The 13,619-nt window shown below is 39.6% G+C and overlaps 1 protein-coding gene across 1 annotated transcript in view; it reads left to right on the plus strand.

Annotated features, from left to right (window-relative positions):
• FRAS1 (Fraser extracellular matrix complex subunit 1) overlaps positions 1–13,619 on the plus strand; it is a 541,721-nt gene that overhangs the window by 100,920 nt on the left and 427,182 nt on the right. Inside the window, exons 15-17 of the mRNA XM_007950381.1 lie at positions 7,830–7,970; positions 9,815–9,955; positions 11,655–11,831. Of these exons, the coding sequence (XP_007948572.1) occupies positions 7,830–7,970; positions 9,815–9,955; positions 11,655–11,831 (459 nt within the window). The remainder of the gene's footprint in view (positions 1–7,829; positions 7,971–9,814; positions 9,956–11,654; positions 11,832–13,619) is intronic.

The raw sequence follows: 13,619 nt of genomic DNA on the forward strand, positions 1-13,619 counted from the left end.
GGGAACCTCCCAGAACATTGTTTTGTGCCACTCCCAACAGAAATACTCCAGGTGGACACCTTCAGCAATCAGGAGCTCCTCAGTTGCTCATAGCAAATTCCACCTTGGAGTTTACAAAGACTTATGGGTAGAAAAGCCACACAAAGTGATTTACTACACTGCACCATCCCATTGTCTTCTCACTTCCATGGTCTGTGTTGAGAAATCAGAGCTTATTCTTAGTGGCTGACCTTTGTATGTAACTTTTTTTTTTCCTGTGCTGCTCTCAGGATTCTCTTTGTCCTTGGTTTTGGTAAGTTTGATGATGATATGTCTTGGTGATTTTCTTTTGGTGTCTATCCTGTTTGGGGTTCGTTGGACTTTCTGAATGGGTATGTTCTCCTCTTTCATACCAGGGAAGTTCTCCTCCAGCAAATCTTGGGCAATTTTCTCAGTGGTTTTATTTTCTTTCTTCCTGTTCTGGAATTCCAATGACACATAGGTTATTTCTTTTGATGGTATCCCACATGAACCGTAGGCTTTCTTCATTTTGTTTTCTGACTGATTCCTTTCCAAAGAAAGTATTCAGGTATTTGTCTTCAATCTCATTAATTCTGTCTTACATTGTATTAATTCTTCCCCTTTGCCTTTCCAATATGTTATCTATTTCTAATAATTTAGTATTAATCTTCTGGATTTCTATGTATAGATTTAGAATCACTTCTAATTTTTCATTTATTTTGTCATTTTTTTCTTGTATTTTCTTCCAAAATTCTTGTAAGGTTTTTTCTGTGTTTTCCTTGTTCTGTCTCTCAATCCTTTGAAGATACCTAAATATAATTCTTTTGAATTCCTTATTGGAGAGTCCCAATGCTGCTTCTTCCTCAGGGATGTATTCTGGGTCTGTATCCTGCTCCCTTGTTTCTACCACTTTATCCTGCTTCTTTGTGTGGACTGTGATGGTCTGTCGTCTCCAAGGTATCGTGGTATTGTATTAAGATCTCTGTTCATTGTTTGTGAGGAGCAGACAAGGGTGGTGCAGGCTCTTCTTGGTGGTTTTTTATTGTTGGCCCATTGGTGGAGAAGGAGCTGGCTCTTGCTCAGTAAGTGAAGTTGTAGGAGGTGTGGATGTACTTGTATCTTATGGGGGCTGTTGCTGTCTCCCACTCTGTTAGGCAAAAATTACAATTGAATAACCATCGAAAAAACTAAAAGCACATGTACAAAAAATACACCCTGAAATCACACAGGACCAGTAACCCCCCAAAAAAAATAGAAAAAGGGGAGAAAAGAAGAAAACAGGTAAATCTGCAATATCTGGGGATAGGTCACTGAGAGGAAAAAAGTAGAGAAGGAGAATAATGAAGAAAGAAAACAAAGAAACAAACAAACAATGCACACCAAAAACAAAACAAAAAAAAACCCAACAAGGGACAGGGTTAACCATGAATAAGAGAGAGAGAAAGAGAAAAAAAAGGTGTAAACTAGGTCCTTTTCAGTCATGCAGTGCAGTTCCGGAGAGTTCTTGGGGTTAATGGAAAGCAGAACCTCTTCTTAAGCCCCTGGAATCTGGTAGAGCACTGTCTCTTCAGGTTGTCTCTAGCTGCTGGTTATGTGTTGATTTGTATTGTCTTGGTTTTATGGTTTAACATTTCAAAAAGGTGAAGCTGGTGTGTTTTATTTTATTATTGATTCAGGTGTGTTGAGTCGCTCTGCTGTTTTCTTTGTGATGGTGGAATCACTGTGTGTACTGTGGATAAGTGTTTCTGTTTTTCATAAAGAGGGTTTAGAGTTTGAAGCAGAAGTTTTTATAGTAATTGGTTGAATATGGTTTCTTCTATTGAATGAGTGAAGTTATTGGCAGAGAAGTTGGGAGCAGAAGAAGGAAAGCTTGGTGTTGCTAGGGTTGGTTTCTAGGACTTTGAGCAGGCTATTATTGATGACATATTTATTTGAGGTAGAGACCGCGGCTCTACCTCAGGGAAGATTTCTATTGTTAGGGCACCACAACTTTCCACCAGTTTCAGGCACACTCAAAGACCCCACCTCCATGGCCCCATAGTGCCAAAGAACAGCTCCAAGGCAAAATTCCGGGTACTGCAGTTTCTTCCCTCTCCCCATCCCATGTGCTCGCAGTGCTGACGCAATCCTGCCAGACTGCTAATGGCCGGCTCTGGAGTTTGTCTGTGATACTGCCCACCTGTGGTGCCAAGGATGCATGCAATTTCAGATGTGTTGGAGTCAGGGGAGTACCTGCTAGGGACCTGCAGTCCCAATCTCTGTGACAAAGGAAAGCATGATGACTCCCAGTCTGACCCCAGCCCACTATATGACCCGCTGGGAGGGGAGGGAGCTAGCCTTCCTGTTGCAACAGTGAGTTCTCTGCCACATCTCAGTGGAGGTGCCCATGCCCACTAGCACCCAGATGATCCCAAATTTCTGACAAAATCAGCTGCTGGAGGCAGGTCTCTACTGTTGCCCACTGGAATATTAGAGTGGCCGCTGGTATGCTGTTATAACGAGTCCTCCTTCTTGGCTCAGGGATCTCAGGTGGCCGCCCTCACCCAGCAGACAGTGACTCCCCCAGGAAAGTTTCCAATGCTTCTCTTGGGTGTCTGTCCATCCTCCACCAGCAGCTCTTTCCTAAATAATCTCCCAGTGCCTTTTCTCTAATTCTGCTCTTCTGTGTTTGGTGCACTCTGATTCAGTGAACTGTTCATAGCACCAAAGTTCCTAATTCAAACTGTTGTGCCTGGTTTTCCCAGACCTTAGATGCCAGAGGGGAAAAAAACATGCTGCTCACTGGCGAGACTCCATTTTGAATCTCATGTATGATCTTGATATCATCCCATAATTCATCTGTTTTTCAGTCATTGTTGTTCAATACGTCAAATCTGTTCTTCAGATGGTCTCTAAATTCAGATGTTATGTAATCAAGTTCATCCTTTTGCTCTCATGAAGTTGTTTTGTCTTCAGCTTCAACTTGAACTTGCATATATGTACCATAGCTTCTGGCATTGTTTTGGCTGAATATATTGAGCTTCTCTATTTCCTCTTTCCAAAGATATAACTGATCTGATTCTTGTGTATTCCATCTAGCTAGGTCCACATGTACAGCTGCTGTTTATGTTGTTGAAAAAAGGCATTTGCAATGAGTAAGTCATTGATCTTGCAAAACTGTCATGCATTCTCCAGTGCCACATCTATCACTAAGACCATCTTTTCAGGCTCCAGGTGATTCTTCTTTGTTTCCAACTTTTGCATTCTAATCACCAGTAATAATCAATAATCTTGATTTCATGTTTGGTCAATTTCAGGCTGTAGAAGTTGGTAAAAATCTTCAGTTTCCTAGTCTTTGGCTTTAGTCATTGGTGCATAACATTGAATAATAGTAGTATTATCTGGTCTTCCTTGTAAACCAAAACCAAAAATTCCAAAGTCACTGCCATTGAGTCAATTCTGTCTCACAGTGACCCCCATTTGGTTTCCAAGGCAGTAAATCTTTAAGGAAGTAGATAGCCTAGTCTTCCTTCTGCAGAGTGGCTGTGGGTTTGAACTGCCAACCTTTTGGTGAGCAGTCAAATGCCTTAGGCACTATGCCACCAGAGCTCTTTGATCTTCATCGTAGGCTTGTGGATATTATCATAATATCACTGAAATGATGATAGTTCAGGATACAACTTGAAACATTATTTTTGGTGATGAATATGATGCCATTCCTCTTCAGTTTATTATTCCTGGCATAGTATACCATATTTATCTGATTAAAAATGGCCAAAACTAGTCCATTTCAGCTCACCAGTCCTTAGGATGTTAATCTTTGTGCATTCGATTTCATTTTTGACAACTTCCAATTTTCCTACATTCATACTTCCTACATTTTATATTGCAGTTATTAATCGATGTTTGTAGCTGTTTCTTCTCATTTTGAGTCATGCCACATCAGCAAATTGAGGTCCCAAAAGCTTTACTTCATCCACTCCATTAAGGTCAACTCTATTTTGAGCAGGCAGTTCTTCCCTAGACATACTTTGAATGCCTTCTGAACTGAGGGGCTCATCTTACAGCACTGTATTAGATGGTGTATCAGGGCTATTCATCAGTTTTGCCAGTAATATACCAGACAGTGTTTTGATGCTATTTATAATGAAATATTTATTTCATTGGCCAGTTGTTTGACAAGTGTATGTCTCCTTCTTTCATCTGAGTCTGTCTTAGTATGGAAGCTCCACTGAAACCTGACCCAGCTGGTATTTTAAATGTCAGTGGCATAGCCTCCAGCCTCATAGCAACATGTACAATTTGCCACAGTATGACAAATTGACTGATGAGTGGTAGTTCTGAACTTTATTCCTGGGCAAATGCTGCCCTTTTGATCTCCTATGGTTGATTATTCTAAGGAATCCATACCTCCTTGGTGTTATTGTTCACCTTATAAGCCTATTATTTGGCTGAGAGTTGAGCCTCAGGGGTGAACTCAGTTCTGGGCTTGAAAGGTGTCTAAAGACCGTAGTCTTGGGGTTTCCACCAGTCTCCATCAGACTTGCAAACCTGGCCTTTTTTATTATTTTGAAACTCTTTTATAAAACCTTCCCCTGGATCTAGCTCAATTCTTTTCAATGTGAGAAAGACAAGCTGCCCCCTCTTCCTACTCCTTTTCCCCTTTTAATTACGTCTCACTCTGTCTCCTCAATTCATAGCCCACAAACTCATCGCTGTTGAGTCGACTCCAACTCATAGACCTTTGGGTTAGCAGTCAAGCATTTAACCACTGTGTCACCAGGGATCCTTTATGAGTTGACCATTCACAGCCAGGACCCTTTAAAAGAACAGTTTATAATCATGGTCATCACTTTCATTCTGTCCAGCTACTCCAGTGAAACTACAGTGGCACGAGTCATCCATAACCTCATTTCCAAGTTTAGTGAACACTGTTTGGACTTTGTCTTCTCTGTACTGTTACTGACTTGTTCCTAAAACTTCCTCCTCCTTTGGCTTCTCAGTCCCCATGTTTCAATTTTCCCTCCTATCTTTGGATCACTTTTTCTTGGTCACTTTGCTTATTTTTATAAAAAAAAATTTTTTTTTTTCATTAAATACTCCTCCTTACCTCATTCTGTCTTACCCTTCATGCTTTTCCTGAGCAAATAATCAAATCTCTGGCTTCAGCAGTTACCTCTACTGTGATGACCCATGGCTGTCTCTCTTGAGCTCTTGAGTTTCAGAACTGTAAATGTGATGGCCTACAGGACTGAGCATATGCAAAATGAGATCAACATGATCCCCACACTTGTTTGCCTTCTTGTATTCTATGTGTAGCATCATGGGTTCCCTAAGCCAGGCCCTTGAACATCATCTGAGACACTGTTTCCTTCATGCCTTCATACATAGTTAGAGGAAAAATGAAGAAAAACAATCACATTGCTAGGTTTATTGCATTTAGTAAATTAAAATACAGGATTTAGCAAATAAATATATATAGCAAATTTAAAAAGTAGGTAGCTTTTTAGTATAAGTATACACCAAACATTGCATGAGCTATACTAAAATATTCATTGTTTATCTGAATTTCAAATAACCCTTCCATCATGAGATAACACTTTTAATCTCTTGACATAGTTTCTTAGAATCATTCGTGTGTGTGTGTTCTGTTCATATTTTTAAATGTTACTGAACTTTATAATTTAGAAAATAAAATTATAATTTACTTTAGAAATCTTTTGCAACCAATAATTTTATTGGAAATATGTGGATTTACATGCATTTACTACCATTTTATAGATGAAAAAAGTGAGGCTTAAAAGGAGCTAACAAAAGAATAATTTAGCAGTGGTGGAGCCTGGCCTCTAATATAGGACATAGTCACTCCTTCATCCCTCTCAAATCCACCACCTGAACTACACCTGATTCAACCTCTAATCAACTTGTTCCATGAGCATTGACATTATCTTTCCAATGGACCCTCAACTCTTGTTCCAAGCTATACTCCAGAGTGAAGCCAAAGTAATTTTTCTTATGTGCAAATTGTTCTCGTTACCTAGTGCTGCTCTGACAAGAATATACCACCAACAGGATATTCTTTACAAACAGGAATTTATTCTCTTACAGTCGGGAGGCTAGAAGTCCAAGTTCCAAGTGCCAGGCTCTCAGGGTTGTGTGAAAGCCCCTTGACCGTGGGCTTTAGCTCTGCCTCTTGCTCCCAGCCCACTGAAGCTAGAAGCATCTCTTCACTCCAGCAGCTGCTCGCTGCTGAGTCTAATAAGCCCAAGGTTGACAAATAAAATGGCACAGTCCTGATGTTACCAAACCACATGGCAGGCCATTAATTCAAGTCCATTGTAAGTCCCAAGGTTGGCACACCATGGCAGGCTGCTGAACAACGACATTGCTACATGCAGGATCCAAACATGCCATAAGCTGGAGACCATTCCCAAAGCTGCTGCTTATATTTGGGAAGCAAACCACATACCCAAAGCAGCTATTCAGCTGCTCCAATAGATTCCATCATGGAGTTAATTACCAATCTCACCATGTGGAATAACTACATTCAGCTGCCCAGCCACTCAACCAGGCCCAGCCAAGTTGACACGCAGACATAACTACCACACAAATGTACCCATCTTTCTTTGCCTACCACAAAATAAGAATCTAGACAATATACTCTGACACCAAAAACTTTTCTGGCCCCTCTACCTCTCCAACCCAACGTAACTGCAGGTTCCCTGAACACTCCAGGATATTCCCAGACTCTAAGCTTTTTCTTGTGTTGCTGCTGCAGCCTGAAATGGTTTTCCCCATCTCATCAGCATGACATATTTCTTCTTGCTTACCAAGACAGTGCTCAAAGATCATGTCTATGAATCCGTTATTGACCTTTTGTACATTCTACTGCTTATCTTTTTTTTTTTTTTGCAAAAATGTTACTGTGCCTCTAAGATTTATCTGAGTGATACCTTTAATATTTGTATTATTTTACATCTCCCTTTGTTAAGCTCCTTAAAGCGAAGACCAGGTGGTTTTGTGTCTCTACCACCTGCCACAGGTGTGTTGACTACTAACTGAAAAGGTGGCAGTTTGAAAACACCAAAGTGCCTCAGAATAAAGGCCTGGAACTCTGCTTCCAAAGATCACAGCCAGTCAAACCCTATGGAGCACAGTTCTACTCTTCAAGACATGGGCTTGCCATGAGTCAGAATTGACTTGACAGCAACTGGTTTATGGTTACCACCTAAAAGAGTACCTGACAGAGAACTTCTTGAATATTATTTTGGGATAAATGAATGAAAAAGCCAATGAATACATTTTAGATAATTATTCAAAGTTAACAATTTCCCCATCACTTTAGTAGCCTGACCTTGCTTAGTTGAACCCTGAATTTCTGAATTTTCTCTCCAACTAGATTTGCCAGGTAAAATAAAAGATGAAATATATCAAACATACATAAACTAAAAAAATCATTCATTATTTCTCTGAAATTTAAACGTTTCTAGGCATCCTGTATTTTTATTTTCTGAATCTGGCAACCCTACATCCAAGGCCATTTCACTTTAAATACCATATTAAATTGGATACGCTGCTGGGTGTATCTCAGGATATTTATTATGCTGAGTTCAATGACTAATTCTTCATTTCTTCTTCAACTGTGAAAATAGGAAGAGTTGAGTCTGTGAAATTTTGGAATCATGATCCTACAGTTGTTGGTAGTGGACCTGTTGGTCCAGGTCCATTCAGCTGAGCAGCCAGAGAATGAGATTTCTATATTGATACCAGCTGTGGAGATTGTCAAGAATAAATTCATTGCTTCTTTTGCTCACTATTGCCTTTCATTGATGGATCTTCCTCCTGTTTAGCTTGTGAACAATCCTGTAAGAGCTGTGGCCCTGATAGTCCCAAATGCCTTACCTGTACTGAGAAGACAGTGTTGCTTGATGAGAAATGCATTTCTGAATGCCCCGATGGATATTATGGTGATGCCTTTGGCAGATGCAGAGGTAAGAGATGGGTCATCATCATCATCATTATCACCATCAACATCATCAAAAAGTATTTAACACACATTTGACTATACTTGGTGCTGCGTCATGCTCATTTGGGAATTTGTGTGCATGATGGGAGAATATTGCATTAAAAATAATAATTTTTTCATTATAGAACCTATGTATTCAGTATAACAGTGGGAGATATGGGTGGATGCATGGGTACTAGAGTGATTAAATGAAGGACTTGTACCTATCAATCATTATTAAAGATCATTTGCTTCTTTTGAAATGTCAAGAATATGTTTAAGATCGTAATACTGCCCTATGTAGTTGTAAACCATCACTAACTTCAGTTATAGATGCCATCATTTCTTAGATGGCCCTTATATAATGACAACTACAACACAGCACAAGAATAAATAAAAAGTAAACCAAGTTTGATAGCTAGCAAAGCTGAAGTCTCATCTGTTGAATTTTTTTTTTTAATATATACTGCTCACGTATTGATTCATTCAGACTTTCACAACCTAAACTATTAAACACTTTCATTTGAGACTTTATAAGTTAGCAACTTTTACTTGCTTGACTTGTATCTTTTCTTACAGGAATTTTTTGCTGCCTGGGACTCCTTGATTGTCCCTCCTCTCTGAAATTGACACACACATTCTCACTTCTACTTAGTGACTGTTAGTGGCAAGATATTTATTTACTCCTGTCCTACCATGTCTCCTCGTCCATCTCCCCTTACTTTACCAACCTCCATACTCATTCTGTGTTCTCCTTCTTTCCCAAGCACCCCACCCTCAGACTCTCTTCCTGTCTCCACATTCTCCCCCCACCCTCAGCTCCTGATCACTGTCCTCCAGAGTCCTCTTTTCACTCTTGTTTTCAGTCCTGCCAAAGGCCAGGTCTAGGCCATGATTACTGCCACCATCTCTTAGAGTAAGAGGTGTCCCACTGACACCACCCAGGACCAAAACAGGGAAGAATAACTCTCAACATTGTCATATGTATTGGTTTGGTTGTTTAAAGTAATTCATAGTTAGAATCATGGAATGGTATAATTAGAAGTTTCTTAAACTATTATTTAGTCCAACCTCTCATTTTGCATATGCAAAGGAACCTAGGCCTGGAGAGACTCAGAGTTGATTCAGAGCATTGTTGAGTGAGTGATGAGCTGGAGAAAATTTCCAGTGCTCCCAACACTCAGGCCCGCGATCTTTCTACTCCCTCCAATTCAGAGTTTGGGTTTTCAGTCCAGACAGTTCTAACTGAAAACAATAAGCTCTGTGATATTGGGAAAATTTTTTAACCTCCCAAGACCTCGATTTCCTCATTTGTATAATGTGGTTAATAATACCTACCTCCTGATGCTGTTATGAGGATGAAAATGATACTGTGCACAAAACACTTAATACAAATACTCAATAAAGGGTAGGTTAGTCCCTGGATGGTGCAAACAGTTAATGTTCTCAGCAGGTAACTGAAAGGTTGGCACCTTGAAAGAAAGGCCTGGTGGCCTACTTCTGAAAGATCAGCCTCTGAAAACCCTGTGGAGCACGTATCTTTGTGACACACATTGAGTTGCCATGGGTTGGAGTCAAAGTGACAGCAGGTGTACTGGAATAAATAATAAGCAGACCATGATTAATAAATGAGCAAAGGGGCTATGTGGCAGTTCGGGTGATATGATTAGCTTTCAGCATTTTTCTTTCTTTCTTTCTTGGTTTAGTGCTACATCTGAAGGGAAGTTAGAATTTAGAGGAGAGGGAATCCTAGCACATAAGGTACCCAGCTAAGAAGTGGGCTCTTTAGTCCCCTACTCCATTAGGTTTCCCTTTCACTCTCTTCCTCAGTTTGTCATAATTCGTGTGCCAGCTGCTCTGGACCCATGGCCTCTCACTGTACAGCCTGTGCCCACCCCAATGTGCTGCACCACGGCCACTGTCTGTCCAGCTGTGGAGAGGACTTCTACTCTGACCATGGGGTCTGCAAAGGTATTGTTAGTGTCATTGTCACTGTTAACAGATTTTTCTGTCACAAAGACATAGATTTGATTTTTATTTCCACTGACATGATTTTCCAGAAAACTTTTCTTCCAGAGTATGTTATATGGCCATATATACATTATATGCACTTTTTTCATTGCAAACGTTTTGAGAAGGGATAATCTGAAAAATCATATTTGAATATTTGTAAAGACACTCAAAAGTTCATAAATGTTTTGACCATACTTAAGGGCAATATTGTTTCCTTTAGTATACATTAAAACAAAACAAAACTCTCATTTCCTCCTTTTCCCACTACCCTAGCATTGCTAATGTTTTTCTTCACCTTCATTTTGTTTTTCCCTGAAGAACTTCTTTTTGTTAATGATAGTGCTGAGCAAACTGAGTATCACAGCAGTGCCTCTGGGCTGAGTAAACTGGAAAATTGCAAATAGCTGTTTGCCAAAGAAAGCTTTCATCTCGTGATGAGGCCTATCATTGGAGCCTAGAACACTGGGAGCAAGCATTTTAATTAAATGAAATTACTTTTTACTTATTTATATGTTGACCACCTTAGAAAGGAGTTTGAAAATAATTTGAGAAAAACATACCTAAAACCAGGTAGCTGCAAAAAATATTTTGAAAAATAAAATTTAGAGAAATATTTAAAGGGAAGGAGAGTTAACTTTATCAAAATATGGGCATGAGATACTTTGAGTGCTCTATTTGGCTCTGATTTTCAGTAACCAGGGAAAACAAGAAATTGTGATGGATTGTGAAATTCTTGTCAGTACTCAAGTAGTGCCTGACCTTGAAAAGCATTCTCCACCTAAATTCTAAGAGGAATTTGTTGCCTAAACACCTATATAATGGGTGATGGATGGCATAATGGACACAACAGACACAACGGCCATTTTTGCAAAAGATACAATAATATCCTCTGTATGAATGCGTCTTAAAATCTTCAATAAAAGCCAAGAGCTTAACATTAAATTGGCATTTGCTGAATGTGTTTCTCTGGAGAACCAAGCCAATATTATCTAGTTTGCTGATTTTTTTCATGATCTAGCCTGACAGCACTTAATGGACCTGACTAGTTAGCTAACATCACCCTCATTTTGCTTCCCATGAATATTATCCCCCTGGTGGTGTAGTGCCTAAGGCATTTGACTGCTAACCAGAAAACTGGTGGTTCAAACCCACCAGCCACTCCTCTGAAGGAGGGTTGGGCAATTGATTTACTTCCCTAGTGATACTGCCTCGGAAACCCAAGGAAGGGTTGTATGAGAAGAATCTAACTCAATGGCAGTGAGTTTGTTTTTTGGTATGTTTTGTCTAAAACTGTTGTCGGTAGTGATAGGTGCCATTGAGTTCATTCCAAGTCATAGCAACCCTTTGTACAACAGAATGAAACACTGCCTGGTTCTGTGCCATCCTCAGAATCCTTGCTATGCTTGAGCCCCTTATTATAGTTACTATGTCAGTCCCTCTCATTGAGGGTCTTCCCCTTTTTCTCTGACACTCTGTTTTACCAAGCATGATATCCTTTGCCAGAAACTGGTCCCCTCGACAACTGTCCAAAGCAGGTGAGATGAAGAAATAGAAACTAGAAAAATAACATTCTGGAAGGGTGAATCTGGTGAACTTTTCTGAATGGTTTTAATGAGGGACCTTGTGACTGTTTTCTGTATTCTTTTCCTATGTGCAGCCTGTCATTTCTCATGCCTGACTTGTGTGGGTCCAGAGCCCTTTCACTGTACGCAGTGTAAGAAGCCAGAAGAAGGATTGCAAGTTGAGCAGCTGTCTGGGGCAAATGTCCCTTCTGGTGAATGTCTGGTCCGGTGTAGAGCCCACTTTTACTTGGAAAGCAATGGGCTGTGTGAAGGTAAGAATGATTAGAGAAAACATTTGGTAGCTCTGGTGAGACCAAAGCCAGAAAGAGCTTTGTTTTTAATATAAGAATGGTTCTAGGATGCTTGTGGATGAAGCAGAATACTGAAATGCAAGAGTGGCCCACACTGATTTCCTCTTCTCCTTTATAAATAATATTGTTGTTAGGTGCCATCAAGTCAATTCTGACTTAAGAACTTATGTACAACAGAATGGAACATTGGCCAGTACTGCCCTACAAGTGTATCTACAGAAAACAGTGCCTATAGCATGCGCTGAAATTGTGCCCCTGTCCAAACATCTGTCATTCAGCTTTTAGATGACTTTATTCGTATCAGCTCAAAATTACAAGCCAAGCTCACTAATCTTTTACTTAATATATTATGGCACTACATGAAAATTACAACTGCACCCTTGCTTTCATTGATGAAAATTTTTCTATGATGTACTTCGTCTTTCTTTCTTTTTTTTTTCTTTGAATTTCTTCTCTTTCTGTACTCAGCAGAGCAAGTCCCAGAATCTTGACTCACAGAAGCTGTCAAATATGAACATATTTATTTTAATCTGCTGAATGATTTCTCATAGCTGGCATGGAAACTATAGTGATTAACAGAAACTGCTTAATGGTGCCCCCTCTTCAAGTGGTACCCAGGGCACATGCCATATCTGCCATATGTTAAACATGCCTCTGCCTGAGCCATCCGCACAATTGTTGCTATGTGTGGGACCATTATTGCAGCCACTGTGTCAATCCATCTTGTTGAGGGTCGTCTTCTTTTTTGCTGATCCTCTGTTTGACCAAGCATGATGTCTTTCTGCAAGGACTGGTCCCTCTTGATAACATATACAAAGTATATAAGTTTAAGTTTTGCCATCCTTCCTACTAAGGAGCATTCTGGCTGGACTTCTTGCAAAACATATTTGCTTATTCTTCTAATAGTCCAAGGTATATTCAATATTCTTCACCAACACCATAATTCAAATGCATCACATCTTCTTTGGTCTTCTTTATTTATTAAGGAATTAAATGCATAGCTTGGGTCAGGTGCACTTTAGATGCTAAAGTGACATCTTTGCTTTTTAACACGTTAAAGAGATCTGTTGCAGCAGATTGCCAATGCAGTACGTCATTGGATTTCTTGATTGGTGCTTCCATGGGTGTTAATTGTGGATCCAAATAAAATAAAATCCTTGATAACTTCAGTGTTTTCTCTGTTTATCATGTTGATATTGGTCCACTTGGGAAGATTTTTGTTTTCTTTATATTGAGGTATAATATACACTAAAGACTATGGTCTTTGACCTTCGTTAGTAAGTGTTTCAAATCCTCTTTGCTTTCAGCAAGCAAGGTTATGAATAATAGATGATCTTAAAGAACTAGTCCCTCTCACCCCAGGTCCCCAAAGTTTTACACTCTCAGAAGTTTTAGACAGGATTTTTTTCAGAGATTAGTATGAATAGCTAAGAAAAGCCAAGAGCCTATTATAGAATTCCATTTATTTCTTCTTCTGATTTGCTACTCTTGAATATGAATGCATCCAGTCTGGGAAAAATCTGGACTTCTGTCATTGGCTCAGCACATCATCTATAGAGAAGTAATGCTATCTTGAATAATTTGAATTAATAGCCAGGGTCATCCATGGGTAGTGGAGGAGATGAAGGGGAAGGGTATTGTTACCTTGAAGGTAAGGAATATTTCTTTCTTCTCCTACAAGGAACTTCCTTGCTGGTGTGTGAATCGTTAGATCCTCAAGTCATATATGTAAAAGGGGTGTGTGTGTGT

Source organism: Orycteropus afer, unplaced genomic scaffold (genome assembly GCF_000298275.1).
Source record: "Orycteropus afer afer isolate SDZICR_OR568_19922 unplaced genomic scaffold, OryAfe1.0 scaffold00270, whole genome shotgun sequence".
Taxonomy (NCBI): Eukaryota; Metazoa; Chordata; class Mammalia; order Tubulidentata; family Orycteropodidae; genus Orycteropus; species Orycteropus afer.